At 43.7% G+C, this 24,155-nt stretch overlaps 1 protein-coding gene across 6 annotated transcripts; it reads right to left on the reverse strand.

The window, feature by feature from the left end:
- Positions 1-7,596: 7,596 nt before the first annotated feature.
- LOC311099297 (RNA-binding protein EWS-like) lies at positions 7,597-17,841 on the reverse strand. 6 transcript variants are annotated; one of them, XM_084140013.1, is made up of 16 exons: positions 17,725-17,814; positions 17,037-17,073; positions 16,810-16,864; positions 15,582-15,708; positions 15,171-15,381; positions 14,638-14,891; positions 14,317-14,509; positions 11,236-11,273; positions 10,627-10,644; positions 10,415-10,530; positions 10,177-10,306; positions 9,909-10,028; positions 8,765-8,942; positions 8,579-8,673; positions 8,230-8,473; positions 7,597-7,973 (listed from the first exon to the last, which is right to left on the reverse strand). In XM_084140013.1, exons 1-16 carry the CDS (start codon positions 17,738-17,740, stop codon positions 7,934-7,936), a joined length of 1,872 nt encoding a protein of 623 aa, XP_083996139.1. In that variant the 5' UTR covers positions 17,741-17,814; the 3' UTR covers positions 7,597-7,933. The 6 variants fall into 6 exon arrangements, with proteins under 6 accessions (XP_083996139.1, XP_083996137.1, XP_083996138.1 ...); XM_084140011.1 differs by having other exon boundaries at positions 14,611-14,891; XM_084140012.1 differs by lacking the exon at positions 10,627-10,644 and having other exon boundaries at positions 10,415-10,548; positions 14,611-14,891; positions 17,725-17,841.
- Between the last annotated feature and the right edge of the window lie 6,314 nt (positions 17,842-24,155).

A 24,155-nucleotide genomic window follows, 5' to 3' on the forward strand; every position in this document is an offset into this window, starting at 1 on the left:
AGTTTTAGGGTAAATTGACAAAATGCCCAATAATATCCATCTGCGGACTGCAGTAACACGCTGCGCCCACTGCCATTGAGGGTACTTGTAACAAACAGTACACATAACTATTAGCATTACGTCACTACATGCCACGCCCACTATCATTACATCACTAGGTGTACATTAGCTACAGTACATGCCACGTTCAAAACAACTAGGAACTTTGAACTTTCCGACTTCAGTGCGTTAAAAACTGGAAAAATCGGTTTGAACGGTGTCGTAGTAAATATAAAATGTTATAGCTTGGTCTGACTAAAATGTTGTGCAAGACCCATTTTGTGTTAGGAGCTTGTTTTCAATAAATGCTGTTCCTATGCAAGAACAATGGACAGAGGACCATATCTTGTCACCAGGTGGCCAAGGACAACACCCACGCCACAGGCCACAATCACTTGTTGCTCCCCACGAGTTTCCCTTGAGACACACACACACACACACACACATCTCACTGTGGACGCACACTCATTCTCATGCCTCACGAGTTCTTTGACACACACAGACATTTCTCTGTGGACGCACACACAAACTCCACTTCCTTCTACTGGTCGGGTGCCAAGGGCAGAGGACTCTGCCGTGCACCAATGGGGCTTCTACTCTGGACAGAGCAGACCCGCCTCCTACGCCTCGGGAACCAATCAAGGGACTAGAAGAAGGACCCCTTCCTTTATGTTACATTGTATAAGTAATGCTGTAAACTCTGTTTATCCATCCTTCTCAGCTGACACTATTAGCGTGGCATATGATTAGGTCCATGCATGTTAATTAGCAGGATCCCATGCATGTAGCTTGAGCAGTACCAGCTATCTCTGTGTTTAATAAACTGCCTTTTGCTTAAACCTAATTCCACTCCGTCTAGCGTCGTTGGTTTTGTACTCCCTCTCCATATAATGTGTTCACCAACAAAATGGTAGCAGAGGATGGTTTCTAATTCGATCTAAAGAGTTGGTGCGAGAGGAAAAGGCAAATCATCGATCTAAAAACAGACGGAAGAGTGACCTGTAATCCAGGAGACATCAACTATTCGTCTTGCCTCAGGAACCTGATCAGAGCGCTCTTCTAAAAAGGTATGCAGAGCCTGTTAAAACGAAATCTTGCATATTGTATTATAGACCAATACCAAATTTTGATCAGAAGTACTGAGCGTGAGTATGAATACTTGTTAAACAATTTTCCATCCTAATGAATTAAGGCATAAGTGAGATATCTCCTGAGTGGCGCAGTGGTCTAAGGCACTGCATCGCAGTGCTAACTGTGCCACTAGAGATCCTGGTTCGAATCCAGGCTCTGTCGCAGCCGGCCGCGACCGGGAGACTCATGGGCGGCGCACAATTGGCCCAGCGTCGTCCAGGGTAGGGGAGGGAAAGGCCGGCAGGGATGTAGCTCAGTTGATAGAGCATGGTGTTTGCAACGCCAGGGTTGTGGGTTCGATTCCCACGGGGGGCCAGTATAAAAAAATATGTATTCACTAACTGTAAGTCGCTCTGGATAAGAGCGTCTGCTAAATGACTTAAATGTAAATGTAATATCTGGTACTGTGATTTATACTGTAAAATTTTACATGAATAAGTTAACACAGTTAAAAAGTCCTATTTAGATAGGTTGTGAGTTTCCACATTTAAAAGGTCCTATTTAGATAGGTTGTGTGGGGAGTGTGTAGTCACACAAATAAGTTAACACAGTTAAAAAGTCCTATTTAGATAGGTTGTGAGTTTCCACATTTAAAAGGTCCTATTTAGATAGGTTGTGTGGGGAGTGTGTAGTCACACAAATAAGTTAACACAGTTAAAAAGTCCTATTTAGATAGGTTGTGAGTTTCCACATTTAAAAGGTCCTATTTAGATAGGTTGTGTGGGGAGTGTGTAGTCACACAAATAAGTTAACACAGTTAAAAAGTCCTATTTTATAGGTTGTGAGTTTCCACATTTAAAAGGTCCTATTTAGATAGGTTGTGTGGGGAGTGTGTAGTCACACAAATAAGTTAACACAGTTAAAAAGTCCTATTTAGATAGGTTGTGAGTTTCCACATTTAAAAGGTCCTATTTAGATAGGTTGTGTGGGGAGTGTGTAGTCACACAAATAAGTTTACACATTTAAAAGGTCCTATTTTTTAGATAGGTTGTGTGGGGGATGTGTTTTTGACGTATGAGTGGATAAGATTTGACCCATCATTAGGTGGGGGAGAATCACCGAAATTGACCAGAGGTACTAAATTCCCGGGGATGCCAGTTATCTTTGTGATTTCACATTTAAAACGTTCCATATAAATGGTTGTGTGAAAGGTACAATTAAGCTGAGACTAAGTCCTTCCTAGTGATCGAGTTGTCTAAACTAAAAATCCTTTGATAGGGATCCAGTTGCTTCTGTGACTTCACATAATGAAGGTGCCTTTTAAGGTTGTGTGAAGGGTGCAGTCGAACTGAGACTATGTTTTAGGACGCTCTGGTAATCTAAATTCAAGTTGCTTCTCCGACTTCACATGTTAAATTGGTCCTTACAAAAGGACGTGTGAAGGGTGGCAGTCGAACTGAGAATGTGTTCTAGGACTCTTGATAGCCTGAATACATTAAGCATTGTAATTCCAATTGGCTTTTGGCTGTGTGTTTTCATGTATTATAACGTGTAACTTTTGGCTGTGTGTTTTGATGTATTATAACGTGTAATGGATGATGGGAAGTAATAGTGAGACTTATGAGACTGAACACCAATCTGTGGAATTGAGTGAATTTGACCTAGGGTTTCAGGAACCGGGGACTGGGGAGACTGATATTGAAGTTGTGCATGATTCTAGAACAAGCGTGAGATAACTAAAGCGTGGTGTGTGCTGTGTGTAGAAATTACTGCATTGGTATATGTGACTGGAATTCTGATTTTTATGATAATGATTGCATTACACATAATATAAAAACAATCAGCCTCTTTATATACGAGGGTGTCGTACATGAGATAAGTCTGTATTTGATACCGATAATACATCCTTGGAAATAAAACACCAGGGACGGGATAAGTGTATAAAGATAGAGAAAGCAAGATGGCAGGGCCAAACATAACTAAACCCAAATTTAATGAATGCCTAGAACAACGAATGACAGAGAGAGCAGAGGGAGAGTTGAGAGTAGGGACATGGGAAATAGAGGAGAGTAGGAGGGTGCAACCTAAAAAATCTGACACAATGTGTGTGAAAGGGTCTCCTACAGTCGCCCCAGACACCAGCACCACTCCTGGCCCCACCTCACTATACAGCCTAAAAGGCACCATGACTTTTGGCCCACAACCACAACCATGGCCTCAGCGGGGCACTCCACCGGGTCCTCCTAGAAGAGGGAACTACCTGTGCTACCATTGTGGAAGAACTGGACATTTCAAGCGTGATTGTTGGGATCTGCAGAAATCTAACCATCAACCCCAATGGAGGGGAAGAGGCAGAGGTACACCACAATGGAGAGGTAGAGGAAGGGGAGGACCCCCACAACAACCATAAACCCACCTGTCTGAACACCAGGTGCCCGAAGGCGTGATCCTCATCCAATACTACTACCACCGACATCACAGACTGAACTCAACCAAGGCGATATAGCACAGTTACAGAGCTCAGCAGGACCCTATGAACACTCAGTCTGGGCCCAGGAGGGGGCGGCAGAGGACAGGACAAAACTCTGGAGGTGCCATGATGGAAGATATACACCAGCTAGACTCTGCCCAGAACTCTGTTGAGTGAGGCCCACGGGCCCACACATGAGGGGAAGTTTAAAACCCTCCAAAAGGTTTCACACATCTGGTGGCACCCTCACATAACAGAAACTGTAGACAGGTTTTCAAAATGGGTAGAGGCAATTCCTACAGAAAACTACAGAATTAGAGGATGATAGGTCAGTCATTAAGTGGCTACAAACTAAGTTAATACCCAGATATGGTATACCAAGGCAGATAAGATCTGACAACCACACATTTTAGCAACAAACACCTGAAAAAGGTGGAGGTAAGATTCGGAATCATGCACAGATTCGGTTCAGTAACATCCACAGTCCCAACCAAACATTTAAAGCTAAAATAACAAAGGTTTGTGCAGGAACAAAATTAACATAGGTCCACCAAGGGAGGGAGGTCATATGCCCTCCCTTGATGTACAACAGATAGAAATGACTGATTATGTGATGAAATTGACGGAATTTTCTGCAGCACTCTCTTCTCAGGTGCAGAAGGCCCAAGAGGGGGAGCTGTCGGGAAGTACGCTGACACTGAAGGTAAAAGTGGGAGACTGGGTGAGGGTAAAAGTCCACAAGAGAAAGTGGCTGGAACCCAGGTGGACTGGACCGTACGAAGTGAAGGAGGTTACTTCACACTCAGTCCAGGTCAGAGGTAAATCAGGCGTACCCTGGCACCATCTAACTCATTGCACACCAGCCCCCACTCCTTCTAGATCACTGACAGAAGTCAGGGCTGATTTGAGCAGCCAAAACCAAAATTTGACACCAAAATGAAGATGAAATAAAATTTGAACAACAGCTTTGATGTATTTAATCGTGCACTAGAGGGGGACTAACATTGTTTAATTAACTAGCCATATAATCACTCACTAGAGGGGGACTAACATTCTTTAATTAACTGCCCATATAATTAGTATGCTAGTTTTGTTTTCTTTCCTTCATTACTGTTTTTCTTTTAAGACTGATTCAACTATGCTTAATGCCAACATAATTAATGGATCACGTCTAGTAGACGTGAAGAGGGGGATTTGTCGTAGTAAATATAAAATGTTATAGCTTGGTCTGACTAAAATGTTGTGCAAGACCCATTTTGTGTTAGGAGCTTGTTTTCAATAAATGCTGTTCCTATGCAAGAACAATGGACAGAGGACCATATCTTGTCACCAGGTGGCCAAGGACAACACCCACGCCACAGGCCACAATCACTTGTTGCTCCCCACGAGTTTCCCTTGAGACACACACACACACATCTCACTGTGGACGCACACTCATTCTCATGCCTCACGAGTTCTTTGACACACACAGACATTTCTCTGTGGACGCACACACAAACTCCACTTCCTTCTACTGGTCGGGTGCCAAGGGCAGAGGACTCTGCCGTGCACCAATGGGGCTTCTACTCTGGACAGAGCAGACCCGCCTCCTACGCCTCGGGAACCAATCAAGGGACTAGAAGAAGGACCCCTTCCTTTATGTTACATTGTATAAGTAATGCTGTAAACTCTGTTTATCCATCCTTCTCAGCTGACACTATTAGCGTGGCATATGATTAGGTCCATGCATGTTAATTAGCAGGATCCCATGCATGTAGCTTGAGCAGTACCAGCTATCTCTGTGTTTAATAAACTGCCTTTTGCTTAAACCTAATTCCACTCCGTCTAGCGTCGTTGGTTTTGTACTCCCTCTCCATATAATGTGTTCACCAACAACGGTCATCCAACTTGGAATTCCAACTCGGGAACTCTGGCCTCTTTTTTGAGCTCCGACTTGAAGATCACTGACGTCATGGTTTGACCTCGTATTTTTCCAGAGTTCCCAGGTGTTTCGAACGCAGCAATAGTACAAACCTGCCAGAGCCTATTGAAACCAACTCTGGTGTGACACTACTTGCTGTGTATTAGCGCAGTGGTACTAGGACCCCTGGGGGTACTTGGCCTATCCACAGGGGGTACTTGAAAAGACTCATGAGACCATAGGCTTACTTGTAAAATGCCAGAGGGGCGTTATTGTAATTCCATCATATGAAGCATGATGACGCCATAGGATAAGCATAATCTATATGTACAACTCCTTTGAGGAAGCATATACAGTGAGGGAAAAAAGTATTTGATCCCCTGCTGATTTTGTACGTTTGCCCACTGACAAAGACATGATCAGTCTATAATTTTAATGGTAGGTTTATTTGAACAGTGAGAGACAGAATAACAACAAAAAAATCCAGAAAAACACGTCAAAAATGTTATAAATTGATTTGCATTTTAATTAGGGAAATAAGTATTTGACCCCTCTGCAAAACATGACTTAGTACTTGGTGGCAAAACCCTTGTTGGCAATCACAGAGGTCAGACGTTTCTTGTAGTTGGCCACCAGGTTTGCACACATCTCAGGAGGGATTTTGTCCCACTCCTCTTTGCAGATCTTCTCCAAGTCATTAAGGTTTCGAGCCTGACGTTTGGCAACTCGAACCTTCAGCTCCCTCCACAGATTTTCTATGGGATTAAGGTCTGGAGACTGGCTAGGCCACTCCAGGACCTTAATGTGCTTCTTCTTGAGCCACTCCTTTGGGTCATTTTCATGCTGGAATACCCATCCACGACCCATTTTCAATGACCTGGCTGAGGGAAGGAGGTTCTCACCCAAGATTTGACGGTACATGGCGCCTTCCATCATCTCTTTGATGTGGTGAAATTGTCCTGTCCCCTTAGCAGAAAAACACCACCAAAGCATAATGTTTCCACCTCCATTTTTGACAGTGAGGATGGTGTTCTTGGGGTCATAGGCAGCATTCCTCCTCCTCCAAACACGGCGAGTTGAGTTGATGCCAAAGAGCTCGATTTTGGTCTCATCTGACCACAACACTTTCACCCAGTTCTCCTCTGAATCATTCAGATGTTCATTGGTATACTTCAGACGGGCCTGTATATGTGCGTTCTTGAGCAGGGGGACCTTGCGGGCGCTGCAGGATTTCAGTCCTTCACGGCGTAGTGTGTTACCAATTGCTTTCTTGGTGATTATGGTCCCAGCTGCCTTGAGATCATTGACAAGATCCTCCTGTGTAGTTCTGGGCTGATTCCTCACCGTTCTCATGATCATTGCAACTCCACAAGGTGAGATCTTGCATGGAGCCCCAGGCCGAGGGAGATTGACAGTGTTTTTGTGTTTCTTCCATTTGCAAATAATCGCAACTGTTGTCACCTTCTCACCAAGCTGCTTGCCGATGGTCTTGTAGCCCATTCCAGCCTTGTGTAGGTCTACAATCTTGTCCCTGACATCCTTGGAGAGCTCTTTGGTCTTGGCCATGGTGGAGAGTTTGGAATCGGATTGATTGATTGCTTCTGTGGACAGGTGTCTTTTATACAGGTAACAAACTGAGATTAGGAGCACTCCCTTTAAGAGTGTGCTCCTAATCTCAGCTCGTTACCTGTATAAAAGACACCTGGGAGCCAGAAATCTTTGATTGAGAGGGAGTCAAATACTTATTTCCCTCATTAAAATGCAAATCAATTTATAACATTTTTGAAATGCATTTTTCTGGATTTTGTTGTTGTTATTCTGTCTCTCACTGTTCAAATAAATTAAAATTATAGACTGATCATTTCTTTGTCAGTGGGCAAACGTACAAAATCAGCAGGGGATCAAATACTTTTTCCCCCTCACTGTACCTTGGGACCATCTCGCGAATGTCATGGTAAACTGGAGACATTCTGCATAACTATCACACAGTCGGTCCATAATGAAACCTCATAACCAGCTAATCCACAATATTTCCTTAAATCTGGAGTGAAACAATGATCATTCCATTACTAAAGCAGTAATATCAACAAACCCTTTACCAGGAAAGACAAGTGACTAAATTTTTTTTTTTTTTTAATTCAACATAGTCAGAGAAGGAAGGACAGAACAGGTTAAAAAATGTTATGCTTATCACAAGGTTTCACAAATACAATCTCACACAATTTATCTGTACATGAGACAGCATGCGTTTGCCATAGGTTCACGAATGTTCAACCAGACCGGAACAAAAAAACACTAACACTGGTAAAAAATAAAAAGGTCACCGAAGTTTGACTATAGAGCCACACAAATTCCCACCTTAAACCATTTATAAATATGGAGTTACAAGTTTAAAATTGTCTTTTAAAAATAAATCCTGTATATCATGGGAATTTATGCAAGCGTTGTATCCTTCAGTAGGGACGACCTCTGCGGTCCTGACGATGGTCTCCCCTGGAGAGGGAATGAACATTTCCGTTAACAACCTTGACGGATTTATTCAGACAGCTTTCAGAACACCTTTTGGGCTTTCCCTTTTCATTCATAACTGTATGTAATTGAACCAGGACAGCTTACAATGCCATCAATTAACTTCTGTTGCCAAAATGTAAAAATAAGTGTGGGTTTAAATATGAGAAGCCCAAGTGTGCATTAGAAGCTTGGTTGTTTGATGGGAGCTAGTTGAGGATGTGGATAATTCTTTACTCACTTCATTTCCATCATCTTGCCGGGGGATCCCATACCCCTCCTGCCTCGGCCGCCCATGTCATCCATGGGAGGGCCACCACGGCCCCTTCCTCCGAAGCCTCCTCTTTCCATGCCACCACGTCCTCTGAATCCACCTCCACGATCACCACCCCTGCCTCCACGGAAGCCTCCAGGGCCCCCTGGACCTCCACGGTCCATCCCTCCACGCCCGCGCATGCCTGGGCCACCCCTACCACGGTCACCACCTAGAAACAAGACAGAATGTGTTGGTTGGAAGGAAGACAATTTATAGCTTTTCACCTACTACTTACTTTATCCTTCATGAAGTAGATAGTTAGCAAAGCATTTACCTGGAGGGGAGAAAGGTGGTCCAAAGCCTTCCGGTTTGGGTGATTTGCACTGGTTACACTCCATTCTCCAGGCAAAGTTCTGGTTACCGCAGCCCCTGCAATCATAAGCCTCAGTCAAAACTACCCTAAACCACAGAGAAAAGCAGTTGAAGACTGAACAATTTACTTCCTTTTGTTAGTACTCACTCTTTAGGGCACTCCCAGTCTCCTGCTCTCTGCTGCATGTTGCCCCCTGAGGGCCCACCTCTGCCCATGCCATGGGGACCGCCCATGCCACGGGGACCACCCCTGGGGATAAAGCCGCCGCGCTCCCCACCTCGTCCCATCGGACCACCACCACCACCACGGCCCATCATTCCTGGCCCTAAGAGTGACCAAGACATAAGTCAGTTTTCAGAATGTTACAAAGTTTGGGGTCAACTTTTACCACCATCTACTAATTGCCAAGTTTACATTACATCTCAAATGTATTTTCTATCTACCAAGATACAGGGATGCAAATTGGTAAGGGACCAAACAGGTTAAACAAAATTCACACGGAAACACACAAAATGTGTGTGAAGTCAAGAAAATGTGCCTATTTTCAGAGCACAAGTACATTATACACATTTGATTAGTCTCAATACTCCCAACTTTCCAAACCACAATAAACAGAATATAGTGCCCTGGGGTGGAGAAGTCAGGCTCTTTGGTCTGGGTTTATGGTTTATCATGAAATGTTATGATAATCTCAAGTCTCCACAGACAGGAATACATAGGGCACTAGAGAATTTTAAGATTATTTGCCAAATTCCGTTCTCGGTTTAGTTTCCTGGTTTTGGATTTCCCCTGTTATTTTTTCCAGGGTGGCTAGCAGTGTTTCATGTGATGGGAGAGTTTGTAAAGCAATTGCCCACCCGATTGATACAACTCATCATATCTTCTGCCAGGTAGGCCTACTTTGCAGTCAATCTTTCATTGGGAAGGTTTTTGGGAAAGACTTTAGAAATGACTGTTTAGGCTTGATAACTGGCTACAACACACAGGTGGACAGAAACAGGCCTTTCTTATTCCGAAAGTTGCAGGAAATATGAATCACTGATGCATTATTTTCATAAATTGAGAAACTAATCAATTACTACTTTTCTAATAAGTTCAACACGTAACTTTGTGCTCAGTCCAGAGGCACGATTCACATGGATGGTCCATTTTGAGATCAAAACGGCGAATATCGCCAAAAAGCGACAAGTTTTCATCCCTAAAGATACCCTAAAATTCTACAAGTGAAACAGTTAGAGCAGGTTGGAAATGTCCATTCCAGATGTGTGGAACAGGATTTGGCAGAACATACCTCCACGGTTCATCATGCCTCCCCGGTCACCCCTCATGGACATGCCTCCTCGCATCATCCCCATCATGGGCTTACGGCGAGCCATCGACACCTTTAGCTTCTTCCCCTGAAAGTCTTTGCCTAGGTAGGAGAAGAGAGGTTGAGAGGTGCATATTCAATACCAACATTAATTGAAAGAACTCTGCCAAGGTTATGCATGAAGCCCTATTCATTCTAATCAAGGGGCTATCAGAGGGCCTTGGTTAGTACCCCAAAAAAAAAGACTCACCATCAAACCACTCCACTGCAGCTTTGGCGCATGGGGGCTCATCATATGATAGAGTACAATCACCCTTTGGTTTCCCCGAATCTTTGTCTGTGTAGATGTTGATAGCAGGCAGACCTGTGCGCTTGTTGATCTGAAAGATGGAAACCAGTTAAATCACCCAATTTATCCATCAATACCTTTCAAAAGCGTGCGATAACATTTAGGAAAGATCTCCAAACTGCATCAGTCAAATACCAACCCTGATTATTCCACTGTGCTTGAAAAAGTCAGCAACTTCGGGCAGCGTTGCATTCTCCGTCAGGCCAGTGATGTAAATGGTATTGTTCTCAGAGTCATCCTGCTCCTCTGGGCGTCCTGTGGACAGAGTAAAGCCTGTTAAAAAAAACACATTCTATTTGCAAATTGATGCACAAATGCTGCTGGGTTTGATACATGGCATGCTGAACTTACCCATGTCTGAGTCTGGTCCTGTTACCCATCCACAAAGAGGAGAGAAGACAAGAGACCCAACGTTAGTATGCACATTTGCCTGATCTACCCCACACATGCTGCAGGTTGACTTTACCCAGGCACACATGCTCCTCTGAGCATTCCCCTTTGCATAAAAAAAAAAAACCATGGTAATGCAACCTTATAATTAGATTCTTCAAACCCAATTTGTGGCAAATATATAAAAAGTGGTTTCAAAAGAACTGAACACCCAAAACACTAAAGGCTGAAAATTTACCTAATTTGAAAGTTAAATATCAAAAGACCATATGAATGAAATAAATATTTAGAAAAGTGGGGGAAAGCCTAATGGCTTCATTGGCTTGGGGTTGTATATCAAAAAATATATCAGTGGGAACACTCTAAAACTAGTAATCAAGTGGACGCTTGATATTGAAAGTTTGAAAATATCCTCAAAGCAGTGTGACAAAAACCCAAATCAACAACCTGCAATATATTTCCTTTGTTTTCCCCTTTGACTAGAAAATACTTAACGACAAGTAGATAAAAATGTATACATGTGTTAGGTGGTCTAGTGTATTATCGTCTTGTAATTGTCATTAAACTTACCACCAGGCTTACTGAAGCCACCTCTGTCTCCAGCGATGCTGGGGGAATAAGCGGAGATATGAAGACGATTTCCCTTTAACAGCCACTTTGTACCACATAGGGATGGGGGATATTGGGCACAGTTGACTAGCTCCTATTTATAAAACGCCCAAAATAAACTAACTTAGCTATTAACCCCACAAAAGACACTTTGAATCTTAAAACTATAGAATCTTAAACAGGGGTAGGGGTCTATACAACGTTTGATCTATGGGTTCCCTCACTGAATACAATATATGAACGCAGAAGTGGCATAACTTTCTACGAGTATCAATGTTTTGTATAATGGGGTGGCGTCAATCTTTATTACCTCTGGGGTAGAAAACACCTGACTTTTACACAACAGGATATATTTGAATTGTTTCAGATGCAGCTCAAGTTAAAGACCAGTGATATAGTTAGATTTGAAAAGGACTCTGAACAAATTATGGTTGTATGAACTTCAGGCTTAGAGGATGAGGTCATTATAAAAAGTAACCCCCCCTTTCCCGACAAAATGCCATAAGATGTATGACATGAAGTGCTCTGCCGACACATGGGAAGCCTTTACTATTCAGAGCTGTACCTGAGACAATTGTGTTACAAAGAACTCGTATGGTACATTCAGCCATTTCCAGTAAAATGTCAGCCAAACATTGTTTTACACAAGGAGATTATTTGATTACACAATGTAAAAAAAAAAAAAAAGCAACCAATCATGAAAAAACATTTAGGTTTCAAAAACAGTTTTTTTCTTGATGACATAGGTTTTTGGGGGGACATTTTTGGACACCTCTTGTTGATACCACCGATTATGTCCCCTTTTCAAAATGCTGCCGGCCCAGACTCAGAACTGAGTAGTGGTACTGTAAAAGTATTGGTGTGTTTACATGGATCTCACTTTGTTACCTGTAGCATATAAATGCGACAAAGCATGTTAAAGAAAAGTGCACTTCAGCAATACATTTGAAGTTATACCATTTTGACACTTATTTGTTTCTTACCTGTGTGTAAGAAAGGTGAATGAATTGCACTTGTGATTATTGGGGTAATTAAACATCAAGTATGTTAAAAATTAAAACCATAAGATAAATGTGCCTCTGATATTAACTTTTGATTTTACCAGTACAATAAGCGCACTGGTAGAATGACAGCGATAGAAAGAGAGAGACAGATATATGGCCTTGAAGTGACAAAGCAATGCATTCACCTTTTGTTAAACAAGTTATTATTTTTTTAATCCCCCAACCTCAGGCTTTAGACCAGTTCACTAAAATGTTATTGACATTCCCATCGACTAATATCAAAACCTAACATGGCTATATACATAATTGTACTTTATGTATGCAGGTTGAGCTATAAGTTCCCAAAGTGTATATACAGTTCACACAATTTTAGCACTGCATACTTAAAGGAGTATTGCCAAAGTCTGCACACAAACAAAACACCTTCAAAATGAGAAACTGCTAAATCTAGCTTGGATTTATTTAGGACCCCTATAGAAATTATTTCCAGAATTTGAAAAAATAAACCTAGTCCCATTAGAATTACATGTGGTTGAATAGCCTATTCAGAATGCAGTCCTTCATGACCTTTCATTTATGTGACTGGAAGTGCCCTCATTCAAAAAGGCATACTGGCATAATCTTGTAGAATAAACATGCTGTAAATGTACTGGCTCCTTGATCCTCCCGCTTATTATCCCAACTGACTCTGGCTCGTGTGCTCCTGTGATTGAAAATAACTTGCACGGGGAAAAACATTTCAACATAGCCTACTTCTGGGTAGCCAAATTGGTATTTGACTGACAAAATTCTCAAACTCATTCCGCGGAGGGCGGAGCGTATGCAGATTTTCGCTCCTCCCTTGTGCTCGATTGAGGAATTAAAGGTCACCGATTATGAAGGAACTCCCCTCACCTGGTTGTCTAGGTGTTAACTGAGAGGAAAAACTAAACCAGCAGACACTCGGCCCTCCATGGAATGGGTTTGACACCCCTGGACTAGGAGGCCAAAGAGGAGATATTTGCTGATGGTCTTTAGCTTGTGGATACCTTCTTACCTTTGGCCATACAGTGGGAGGGCTGAGAGCAGCAACCAGTGGCACCACATACATCTACTTGGGTGATGACTGATTTCACATAATATTTGAAAGGATGTGGTCATCACTGAATAAAAATATAAACACAACATGCAACAACTTCAAAGATTTTACTGAGTTACAGTTCATAAGGAAATCAGTCCATTTAAAAATTCATTAGGCCATAATCTATGGATTTCACATGACTGGGAATATAGATAGGCATCTGTTGGTCACAGATAACTTAAAAAAAATAAAAAAAATAATGGGCCTCAGGATCTCGTCACAGTATTTTTGTGCATTCAAATTGCCCTCGATATATTGCAATTGTGTTCGTTGTCCGTAGCTTATGCCTGCCCATACCATAACCCCACCATGGGGCACTCTGTTCACAACGTTGACATCAGCAAACCGCTCGCCCATACGACGCCATACACATTCCTGCAGTCAGCATGCCAATTGCATGCTCCCTCAAAACCTGACACATCCGTGGCATTGTGTTGTGTGACAAAACTGCACATTTAAGAATTGCCTTTTATTGTCCCCAGCACAAGGTGCACCTGTGTAATGATCATGCCGTTTAATCAGCTTCTTGATATGCCACAGCTATCAGGTGGATGGATTATCTTGGCAAAGGAGAAATGCTCACTAACGGATGTAAACAAATTTGTGCACAATTTGAGAGAAATAAGCTTTTTGTGCGTACGGAACATTTCTGGGATCTTTTATATTAGCTAATGAAACATGGGACCAACACTTTACATGTAGCATTTATATTTTTGTTCAGTGTAGTTTAAAATGTCTCAACTTCCCACTCAATTCCAATTGCAGAAATCATGTGTATCATGTCTTTCTGCCGAGCTTAATTTGGCTCACTGCCCTATTCAGTGAGGGGTGATGTGCCGCTCTCAACCCTGTGCAGGCCTCACCCTGCACCTGTAGGAGAAAAGGTTTGATGAAGTGAGAGGACGGGCGAGCACTTACCCCATGCCTCCTCTGCTCATTCCACCGCGCATGCCGCCACCACCACGCATCATCCCGCCGCGGTCAAACCCCCCACGGCCCCGTCCCCGGCTCTCCCCCCCACCCATGCCTCGGCCCTCACCGTGGCCCCTATATCCACCCGACTCTGGCCCTGAGTAGCCCCCTCCGTTGGACTGATCCTGCCTGTAGTTGCCTGGGGAGAGAGCAGACAGTTAGGACCCACCACAAGTAAGAACTATGAAGACAGAATAGACCAGTATAAAATCATACAATGCCATAAGTAAGCAGACTTACTGTACTGGCTAGGTGTTTTATATTCACCCTGCTGACCATAGCTGCCTCCTGGTCCACCCTGTTGTCCATACTGGCTGGAAGGTGGCTGACCGTAGGACCCTCCTGATGGGGGAGCATAGCTGGAAGGTGGGGCCTGCTGCTGGGAAGGGGCCTGTGGCGCCTGGTAACCGACACCCTGTTGGCTGTAGCCACTCTGCTGGCTCTGGTATCCACCACCCTGAGGCGGCTGGGAGTAGGACTTCTGCTCATTGCTGGTGGGTGGCTGGCTGCTGGTGCTGTAGCTGTGGGGACAGGAGATGAGGACACAATTATGAGAAATAGGATCAAACCTCCAGCTGGCATATTGCAGCTCGTCTTTCTCAGATTAGTAAATACATGGGTGGGATACTACTACCAATGCACCGCCAAGGATCATAAGTTTGACTCCTGATGGGGCCACACATACTAAAAGTGTATGCATGCATGACTACGTTTCTTGGGATAAAAGCATCTGCCAAATGGCATATATTATTATATTAACCAGTGTTCTGGTAATGGAGCTTGAGTGCTCAAAGACATACCTGGGTGGTGCTCCAGCGGCCGGCTGCTGCCCATATCCCTGGTATGCAGTCTGGGCTCCATATCCACCCTGGACCCCATAAGAGCCCTGGCTGCTGGTGGTGGTAGTGGTGGCGGCAGCAGCAGCGGGGGCGGCAGCGTACCCTCCGGCTCCATACCCCTGAGTTGGCTGGCTGTAACCCTGAGGGGCAGCAGGAGTGGCAGCGTAACCAGCTGAGAGGAGAAAACAAAAAGTAGTTGTTAAACTGCATACACAAGCCCCAGCTGTCCCACTAGAAAACTAGGGGCTAGTGGCATAAAACAGTACATTTCAATGAGTGCTGGGTTCACACATTAAAAGTTGTATTTAACTTTGGAATACAATGCGTTTCAGTTAGTGGGCCGTGTTTTTAACTGTGAATAGAAGTTCTCACCTGCAGCTGGTGGCTGCTGACTGTAACCCTGTTGAGCGTAGCCGCTTGAGGTGCTACCGCCTTGGGGATAGGTTGACTCGGCCGGCTGGCTGTATGACCCATATCCCTGCGGTTGGCCATAACTCGGCTGAAAAACAACACAGATGTCATCTATCGAAGGTCCAATACCATTACTGTTCAGTGGTTTCTTAAGAAAATAAAAAAAACTTGAGTTTATGCCCTCCATACTCAGGAGAGAAGCGTCATATTGTATTCATTCGAGTCCTTTCAGATCATTGAACCCTAAAAGTCTAGGGGCTATGCAACAAAGCCTCCTTCACTCATGCTGCCAAACATGCCCTCGTAAAACTGACTATCCTACCGATCCTTGACTTTGGCGATGTCATTAACAAAATAGCCTCCAACACTCTACTCAGCAAATTGGATGTAGTCTATCACAGTGCCATCCGTTTTGTCACCAAAGCCCCATATACTACCCACCCCTGTGACCTGTACGCTCTTGTTGGCTGGTCCTCACTACATATTCGTCGCCAAACCCACTGGCTCCAGGCCATCTATAAATCACTGCTAGGCAAATCTCCACCTTATCTTAGCTCATTGGTCACCATAGCAACACCCACCCGTAGTATGCACTCCAGCGGGTATATCTCACTAGTCATCCCCAAAGCCAACACCTCCTTTGGCCGCCATTCCTTCCAGTTCTCTGCTGCCAATGACTGGAACGAATTGCAAAAATCTCTGAAGCTGGAGACTCGTATCTCCCTCACTAACTTTAAGCATCAGTTGTCAGAGCACCTTACCGATCACTGCACCTGTACACAGCCCGTCTGAAATTAGCCCACTCAACTACCTCATCCCCATATTGTTATTTATTTTGCTCATTTGCACCCCAGTATCTCTATTTGCACATCATCTCTTGCACATCTATCATTCCAGTGTTAATACAAATTGTAATTATTTTGCACTATGGCCTATTTATTGCCTTACCTCCATAACTTGCTACATTTGCACAAACTGTATATATTTTCTGTGGTATTTTTGATTTTATGTTTTGTTTTACCCCATATGTAACTCTTGTTTTTAATCGCACTGCTTTGCTTTATCTTGGCCAGGTCGCAGTTGTAAATGAGAACTTGTTCTCAACTGGCTTACCTGGTTAAATAAAGGTTAAATAAAAAAATTAATTAATAAATGGAAAGGGGCTTTGGTCAGAACAAAGGCAGCCTACCTGTGTGTTTTGTCCATAGCCGGCCTGAGAGGGCGGGGCCACGTAGGAGCCATACCTACAAACAAACAGCCTTAATTAGGAAATACAGGGCTCTACTCCACCCCCCACCATCTTCATTGACTCGTCAATAAAATAATTGTGGAGTCAGACTAATGTTTGTGGCTACTATCAATGCGATAAACAGTTCAATTATATAAATTCGTTTTTCAGGGCAAGAACACACTTACCCCGGTTGGCCTCCCGCCTGGCCATAAGCGTTGTAGTCTGCAAAATACAATATAACCATGAGGATAGTTTCATGCTGATATCATTGAATGGCATAATGAACTTCTTTAATTCTTTACCATGTCAAAAGTATTATTAACTGTGTGTGTAAAACGCAGTCTCCAACACCAGGCTAACTACTAGTTGGCAAACAAAGCTCAATTTAAAAAAACGGCCTTCTTTCCAGTATCCACACTCACTAGCTGAGCGAATGCCCGCCTGTTCTACGCTAGCCCGCAGGTCATTCAAACGAAAAAGCTAGTTAGCTAACTAGTTTAGCATTAGCTTTGATAGCCAACTACCGGCACAGAACCATCGGACGATAGTTAGAGCTAGTTAACTAGCGGAATGAGATGCATGTTTCATGGGAAAATAACTCCCAACCTCCTCAACAACAGTCATAGATTCGGTGTTTTGAAAATGTAATGTCAAAATGCAGTAGCCATCCTAGTTAGTTAGCTAGCATTAAAAGCTAGCAAACGAACCCCTCCCCCCATACAAACGGTAATGTGCCTTCTAGTAGCTAGTTAGCTAAATGGTTCGCACTGCACATAGTTACTTAGCTACTGCCTACATTTCTAAAACCTGATATTGAATTAGAAATTGATAAACTGGTGGGTAGACGAATTACAACGGTTTCGCAATCCTTACCGGCTGCTGATGCCATTTCGTGCGTCTGGTCTTCACAAAATGTTCTTCTCTCTACTCAAGCACGCGTAGCTGGCCTGACTTTAAAAGAAGGCGGACCTGGACGAACGGGCCTGTGGTAGTCTTCTTCTTCTTCTGTGGGTTTTATGGCGGACTACATCCAAAAGTTGTATTGCCGCCACCAACTGGACGGTTTGAAACCCCAAAAAATAAATAAAAAAATCCCTACTTAATAGTGATTCTAACAATCCACCCTAACAAAAATAGTACAAACAAAACCCCCACTTCCTTGTTTTAGTTTTCCATATCTCCCTTCTCAGGCTCTAGAACCTGAGAAGGTGGTACGGCTTTTGCTAATATTCCATGTAACTCCTTTGCTGTGAAATCTTTCAGCCCCAGGAACCGCTCTGCGGAATCACAATGATTTCAATCTTCCTAGATCTTTTCTCCACCCTGGCAGTGCCATTTATCACCATTGTGATAAAGGCCACAAAGTCCACCTTTTTAACCTTTAAAATGTCAGGATCCTCTTGGTGCAAGACAACCCCTGCAGCCTGCCACTACCATGGACTCTTAATAATAATATGCCATTTAGCAGACGCTTTTATCCAAAGCGACTTACAGTCATGCGTGCATACATTTTTGTGTATGGGTGGTCCCAGGGATCGAACCCACTACCTTGGCGTTACAAGCTCTACCAGCTTCTGTTGCAACAGTCAAACACTCAACCCTTTTCACAGCTTCTGCATATGAAATGCTCTGTACAACTCTGACTTTGGCCACCTCATTCTCCTTTACCCTTGTGAGGCATTCAGAAGACGTGGCTTCATGATTCCCACCGCAATTACAACATGTCATATTTTCTTCACTTTTATAACACTTAATATGATATTTTCCACATCTTGTACATCTCGGCTGCTCCCTTCTGCAAACACTTTATACATGACCAAAAGCTTTACAATGTTCACACTGCATTGGTCTTGGGATAAATGCTCTAACTCTGTAGTTAATATACCCTAACCGCACATCATTAGGGAGAGACTCCATTTCAAAAAACAAAAGAACAGATAAACTTCACTTTTTCCCCATTCACCACTCAATTCATCCGACGTGCTTCAATCACTCCAGGAATATTTTTAATCTCTTCCAAATCAACTTCCCACGAAACTCCAGATATAACCCCCTTGAGGGGTGCCCTGTTCCGAAAAGACACACACAACACTTCAAACTTAGCAAATCGATTACTTTAAAAATGCCACTTTAATAATGTTTACATATCTTGCATTACCCATCTCATATGTATATACTGTATTCTATACTATCTATTGCATCTTAGCCTATGCCGCTCTGACAATGACATTGCTAATCCATATATTTATATATTCTCATTCCATGGCTTTACTTAGATTTGTGTGTATTAGATATTTGTTGTGGAACTGTTAGATATTACTTGATTGATATTGATGCACTGTCGGAACTAAAAGCACAAGCATTTGGCTACATTCGCAATAACATCTGCTAACCATGTGTATGTGACCAATACATTTGATTTGATTAAGACAACGCACGTTCCTTCTGATCCGCAGAATCACAATAAATCAAAACAAGCCCGCCTCTCGTGATCCTCACATCCCTCACTTTACCCAGCACTCTCTCCACCAGTTTGGATAACTCAAATGGTTTCTTCAATAATATAATATAATATGCCATTTAGCAGACGCTTTTATCCAAAGCAACTTACAGTCATGTGCCGCACATGATGTGCGCATACATTTTTACGTATGGGTGGTCCCGGGGATCGAACCCACTACTCTGGCGTTACAAGCGCCTTGCTCTACCAATTGAGCTACAGAGGACCACAAGATTGGTACTCTGCTCAGCTGCTCCTTATTAACAAACCGTACTCCTACTAGATTCGAACGGTCATTCTCATCACTGTATCCTACTTTGCTCCGTTTTCCATTCTTTTGAACAATACTCCAATTTGCCTTTATTCTACCGGCATTGTATTCAGATTCCACTTCATCATCCGCTTCCGCCATCTTCCCTTCCTCCCAATGCGCCGATTAGTCTTCTTCTTCTTCTTCTTCTTCTTCAGTGGGGTTTATCGGCGGTTGGCATCCAACATTATGGTGCATTACCGCCATCTACCGTATTGGAATGTGGGCCAGAGACAGGGAGAAACTAAATCCTACCTACCAACCCCGTTTCTCTTAAAAAATAAAAAAAAATATTTGAGACTATATCTAATGATGCTCTGCTCAATATACTCTTTAAACTAATTTCCTGTATCCCCTTCTCCCTCATACTAAATCTCATCCTCTCTCTTTCCCTCTGATACTGCCCACACTGTAGCAATACATGCTCCACAGTCTCTATTTCCTGACAATAATCACACTTTCCTGTTGGATGCTTTCCTATCACGTTTAATGTCTTATTCAACTGGCTGTGTCCCACCCTTAATCTTGTAAAAAATAGCCTCCTCTCTTCTGTCCCTTCCTGCCGTCCTCCCCTCCCCGACTTTCCTCTGTACCTGAAATAAATTACTTCCCTTATTATTTCTATTCCACTGCTCCTGCCATCTCTACACCATCACTGTATATATCAGTCTTTTTGCCTTGCTCATTGACACTTCAACATCAACATCCCCACTACTGAGTGCTTGTTTAGCCTGTTCATCTACAGCCTCATTCCCCTCCACCCCCACATGGGCAGGAACCCAAGTAAATCTTATCTGAATACCCATCTGTTTAATCTTGCCATGGGTTTGTAGCACCTCATAAAGCAGGTATTGTCTGCTACGTGAGCTAAAGGACTGGAGACTCATTAACACTGCACATGAGTCAGAGCAAATAACTATTCTATTTGGCTTAACTTCACCCACTGCAAGGCCAACAGTATGGCCATCAGCTCCGCCGTATATACATCCAGATGATCTGTAATACGTTTCCTGACTTCCACCCTACACTCCTGCACTACAAATGCTGACCCAGTACGTCCTGTCGTTGGATCTTTTGAACCATCTATGTAAATGGCCACAAAATCCTGATACACAGTTTCCTGACGTCTCTTAAAGAAATCAGCTGGATCAACCCCCTCCCTATTTTTCTGTAGTCTCTCCAACACTTCTAGATCAACTACTGGAGGCGGGAGTAGCCATGGTGGATTTACAGGAATAACTACCGTTGGACTAAACTCCCTTCCATACAGTCCCATCTTCTTCGCCTGGGTATTAGCCACCCAACCAAAGCTCGTGTTCGGTCTTCGCTCATGTTCCCAGCATGCCTGTAAAATCCCTTTCGCAGGATGAGACACCCCATGTCCTTGTAGGTTGACCCAATAATTCATTGCCAGCTGCTGTCTCCTAATCTGCAACGGCATATCCCCCATCTCCACCTGTAATGCAGCCACTGCGGACGTCCGAAACGCCCCACTACATATTCTGAGTCCTTGCCCCTGTATGACATCTAGCCTTTCCAGTGAGGTCCAGGATGCCGAACCATATGCTATACTTCCATAATCTATTACAGATCGGATCAATGCAACATACATGGTCTTCAATGAGGAACGCCCAGCCCCCTACTCCTTCCCTGTCAGACAGCGCATCACATTTAGCACCTTCTTACACTTTCCCACCACTCTCTCAATGTGTTCTTCCCGGGTCAGTCTAGTATCAAAGTATACCCCAAGGAACCTGAAGGCCCCCACCCTCTCCAAGTTTCTCCCATATAACCTCAAGCATACCTCATCTCCCACCTGGTAAAGAACACTGTCTGAGTTTTCTCTACAGAGAACCTGAATCCCCACATTAATGCCCACCGCTCTACCTCATCAATTGCTTCCTGTACCTTCCTGACTATGTATGGCACATTTCTTCCCCTCTTCCATAAGGCACCATCATCTGCAAATAACGACCTCCCTATATCCGGCTGTACCTGACAGTAAACATATTTGATCATGATTGAGAACAACAGAGGACTAATCACGCTCCCCTGCGGTGTACCATTATCCACCAAGTAGCTGCCTGATAAAGAATTCCCCACCCTCACCTGGATAGACCTTCCAAACAGAAAGTCCTTTATCCATTTATTTTTATAAAAAAAAAAAAACATTTTTAGCAGACACTCTTATCCAGAGCAACTTACAGTTAGTGAGTGCATACATTTTCATACTGGCCCCCCGTGGAAATCAAACCCACAACCCTGGCGTTGCAAGCGCCATGCTCTACCAACTGAGCTACACGGGGCCCTGTACATTCTTCCTCCTACCCCCATAATATCAAGCTTGATTAACAACCCCTCCTTCCACATCATATCAAACGCCTTCTCCACATCAAAAAACACAGCTACAACAGTTTCCTTGTTCACCTGAGCCTTCCTGACCTCTCCTTCTAAGCAGAGCACTGGATCCATAGTTCCCCTACCCTTCCTGAACCCACTCTGATATGGCGTTACTAGCCCTCTGCTCTCCAGGAAGTAAGTTAGCCTCTCCGTAATCATACGTTCCATAATCTTACATATATGTGATGTTAAAGCTATTGGCCGATAGCTTGTTGGCTTCGTTGGATCCTTCCCGGGCTTCCGGATTGGTACCACTAATGCCTCCTTCCTACTGCCTGGTAGTTTCCCCTCCTCCCACACTCTGTTGTAGAACACCAATACCTTATCCAGTGCCTCATCACTAAGATGGGACAACATAACATAGCACACCTCATCTTTCCCAGGTGAAGTTAACCCACCCTTACCTATTGCCCTTTTCACCTCTGCCCTGGTAAATGGTGCACTCAACGCATCATTTACATCCTCCCTCCTTTCCAGCACTCCAGGATGCTCCTCTCTCGTGTTCTCTCTCCCCCTCTGCCCCTCCTCTGACAGATTTGCGGAGCTATGCACTTGGACAAATGCTTTGGCCATCATCTCTACTTTCTCCTCATCTGTTACTGCCACATCCACCCCACTCGTCAACACTGGATAATCCCACTCCCTTCTGATCCCACTCATCCTCTTAATCATCCCCCACACTTCTCCCACAGGTGTCGCCCTTCCAATGGTGTCACAGAACTGATGCCAACATGACCTCTTTGCCTGACGGATAGTTCTCCTCACCATGACCTGGGCCTGCTTATACTGAATCAGATGTTGGAAGTTATGCGTCCTTTTCAGTACTCTAAATGCCCTGTTCCTAGCGCCGACTAGTCTTCTTGTTGTTGTTGTTGTTGTTCTTCGTCTTTTTCTTCTTCTTCGGTGGGATTTGTCAGCGGTTGGCATCCAACGTTATGGTGCATTACCACCACCTACTGTACTGGAGTGTGGGCCAGAGACAGGGAGATAATAAATCCTACCTGCCAGCCCCACTGCTCTTAAAAAATATAATACAATATTTGATCCTATATTACATTTGAGTCATTTAGCAGACGCTCTTATCCAGAGCAACTTACAGTTAGTAAGTGCATACATTTGTATTTGATACTGGCCCCCCGTGGGAATCGAACCAACAACCCTGGCGTTGCAAACGCCATGCTCTACCAATTGAGCTACACGGGACTATATCTAATGACTTTCTACTCAATATACTCTTGAAACTAATTTCCTATGTCCCCTTCTCCCTCATACTAGATCTTAGTCTCTCTCTTTCTCTCTGATACTGCCCACACCGTAGCAATACATGCTCCACAGTCTCTGTTTCCTGGCAATAATCACACTTTCCTGTTGGATGCTTTCCTATCACATTTAAAGTCTTATTCAACCGGTTTCGTCCCACCCTTAATCTTGTAAAAAATAGCCTCCTCTCTTCTGTCCCTTCATGCTGTCCTCCCCGACTTTCCTTTGTACTTGGAATAAATGCCTGTCCTTAGTATCTCCATTCCACTGCTCCTGCCATCTCTGCACCATCACTGTCCATATCAGGCTTTTTGCCTTTGCCTTACTCATTGAAACTACAACATCAACATCCCCACTACTAAGTGCTTGTTTAGCCAGTACATCAACTGCCTCATTCACCTCCACCCCCACATGGGCTGGGACTAAAGTAAATCTTATCTGTATACCCATCTGTCTAATCCTGCCATGGGTTTGTAGTACATCATAAAGCAGGTCTTGTCTGCTATGTGAGCTAAAGGACTGCAGACTCATCAACACTGCACATGAATCAGAGCAAATAACTACTCTGTCTCGCTTGACTTCCTCCACCCACTGCAAGGCCAGATACAGCCAGATGATCTGTAATACGTTTCCTGACTGCCACCCCACATTCCTGCACTACAAATGCTGACCCAGTACGTCCTGTCCTTGGATCTTTTTAACCATCTGTGTAAATGGCCACCAAATCCTGATACACAATATCCAGACGTCTATTAAACAAATCAGATGGATCAACACCCTCCCTATCTTTCTGTAGTCTCTCCAACATGTCAATTTTCCGACCAGTACACCAAC

Source organism: Coregonus lavaretus, assembly GCF_964263955.1.
Source record: "Coregonus lavaretus genome assembly, chromosome: 24".
NCBI classification, from domain to species: domain Eukaryota; kingdom Metazoa; phylum Chordata; class Actinopteri; order Salmoniformes; family Salmonidae; genus Coregonus; species Coregonus lavaretus.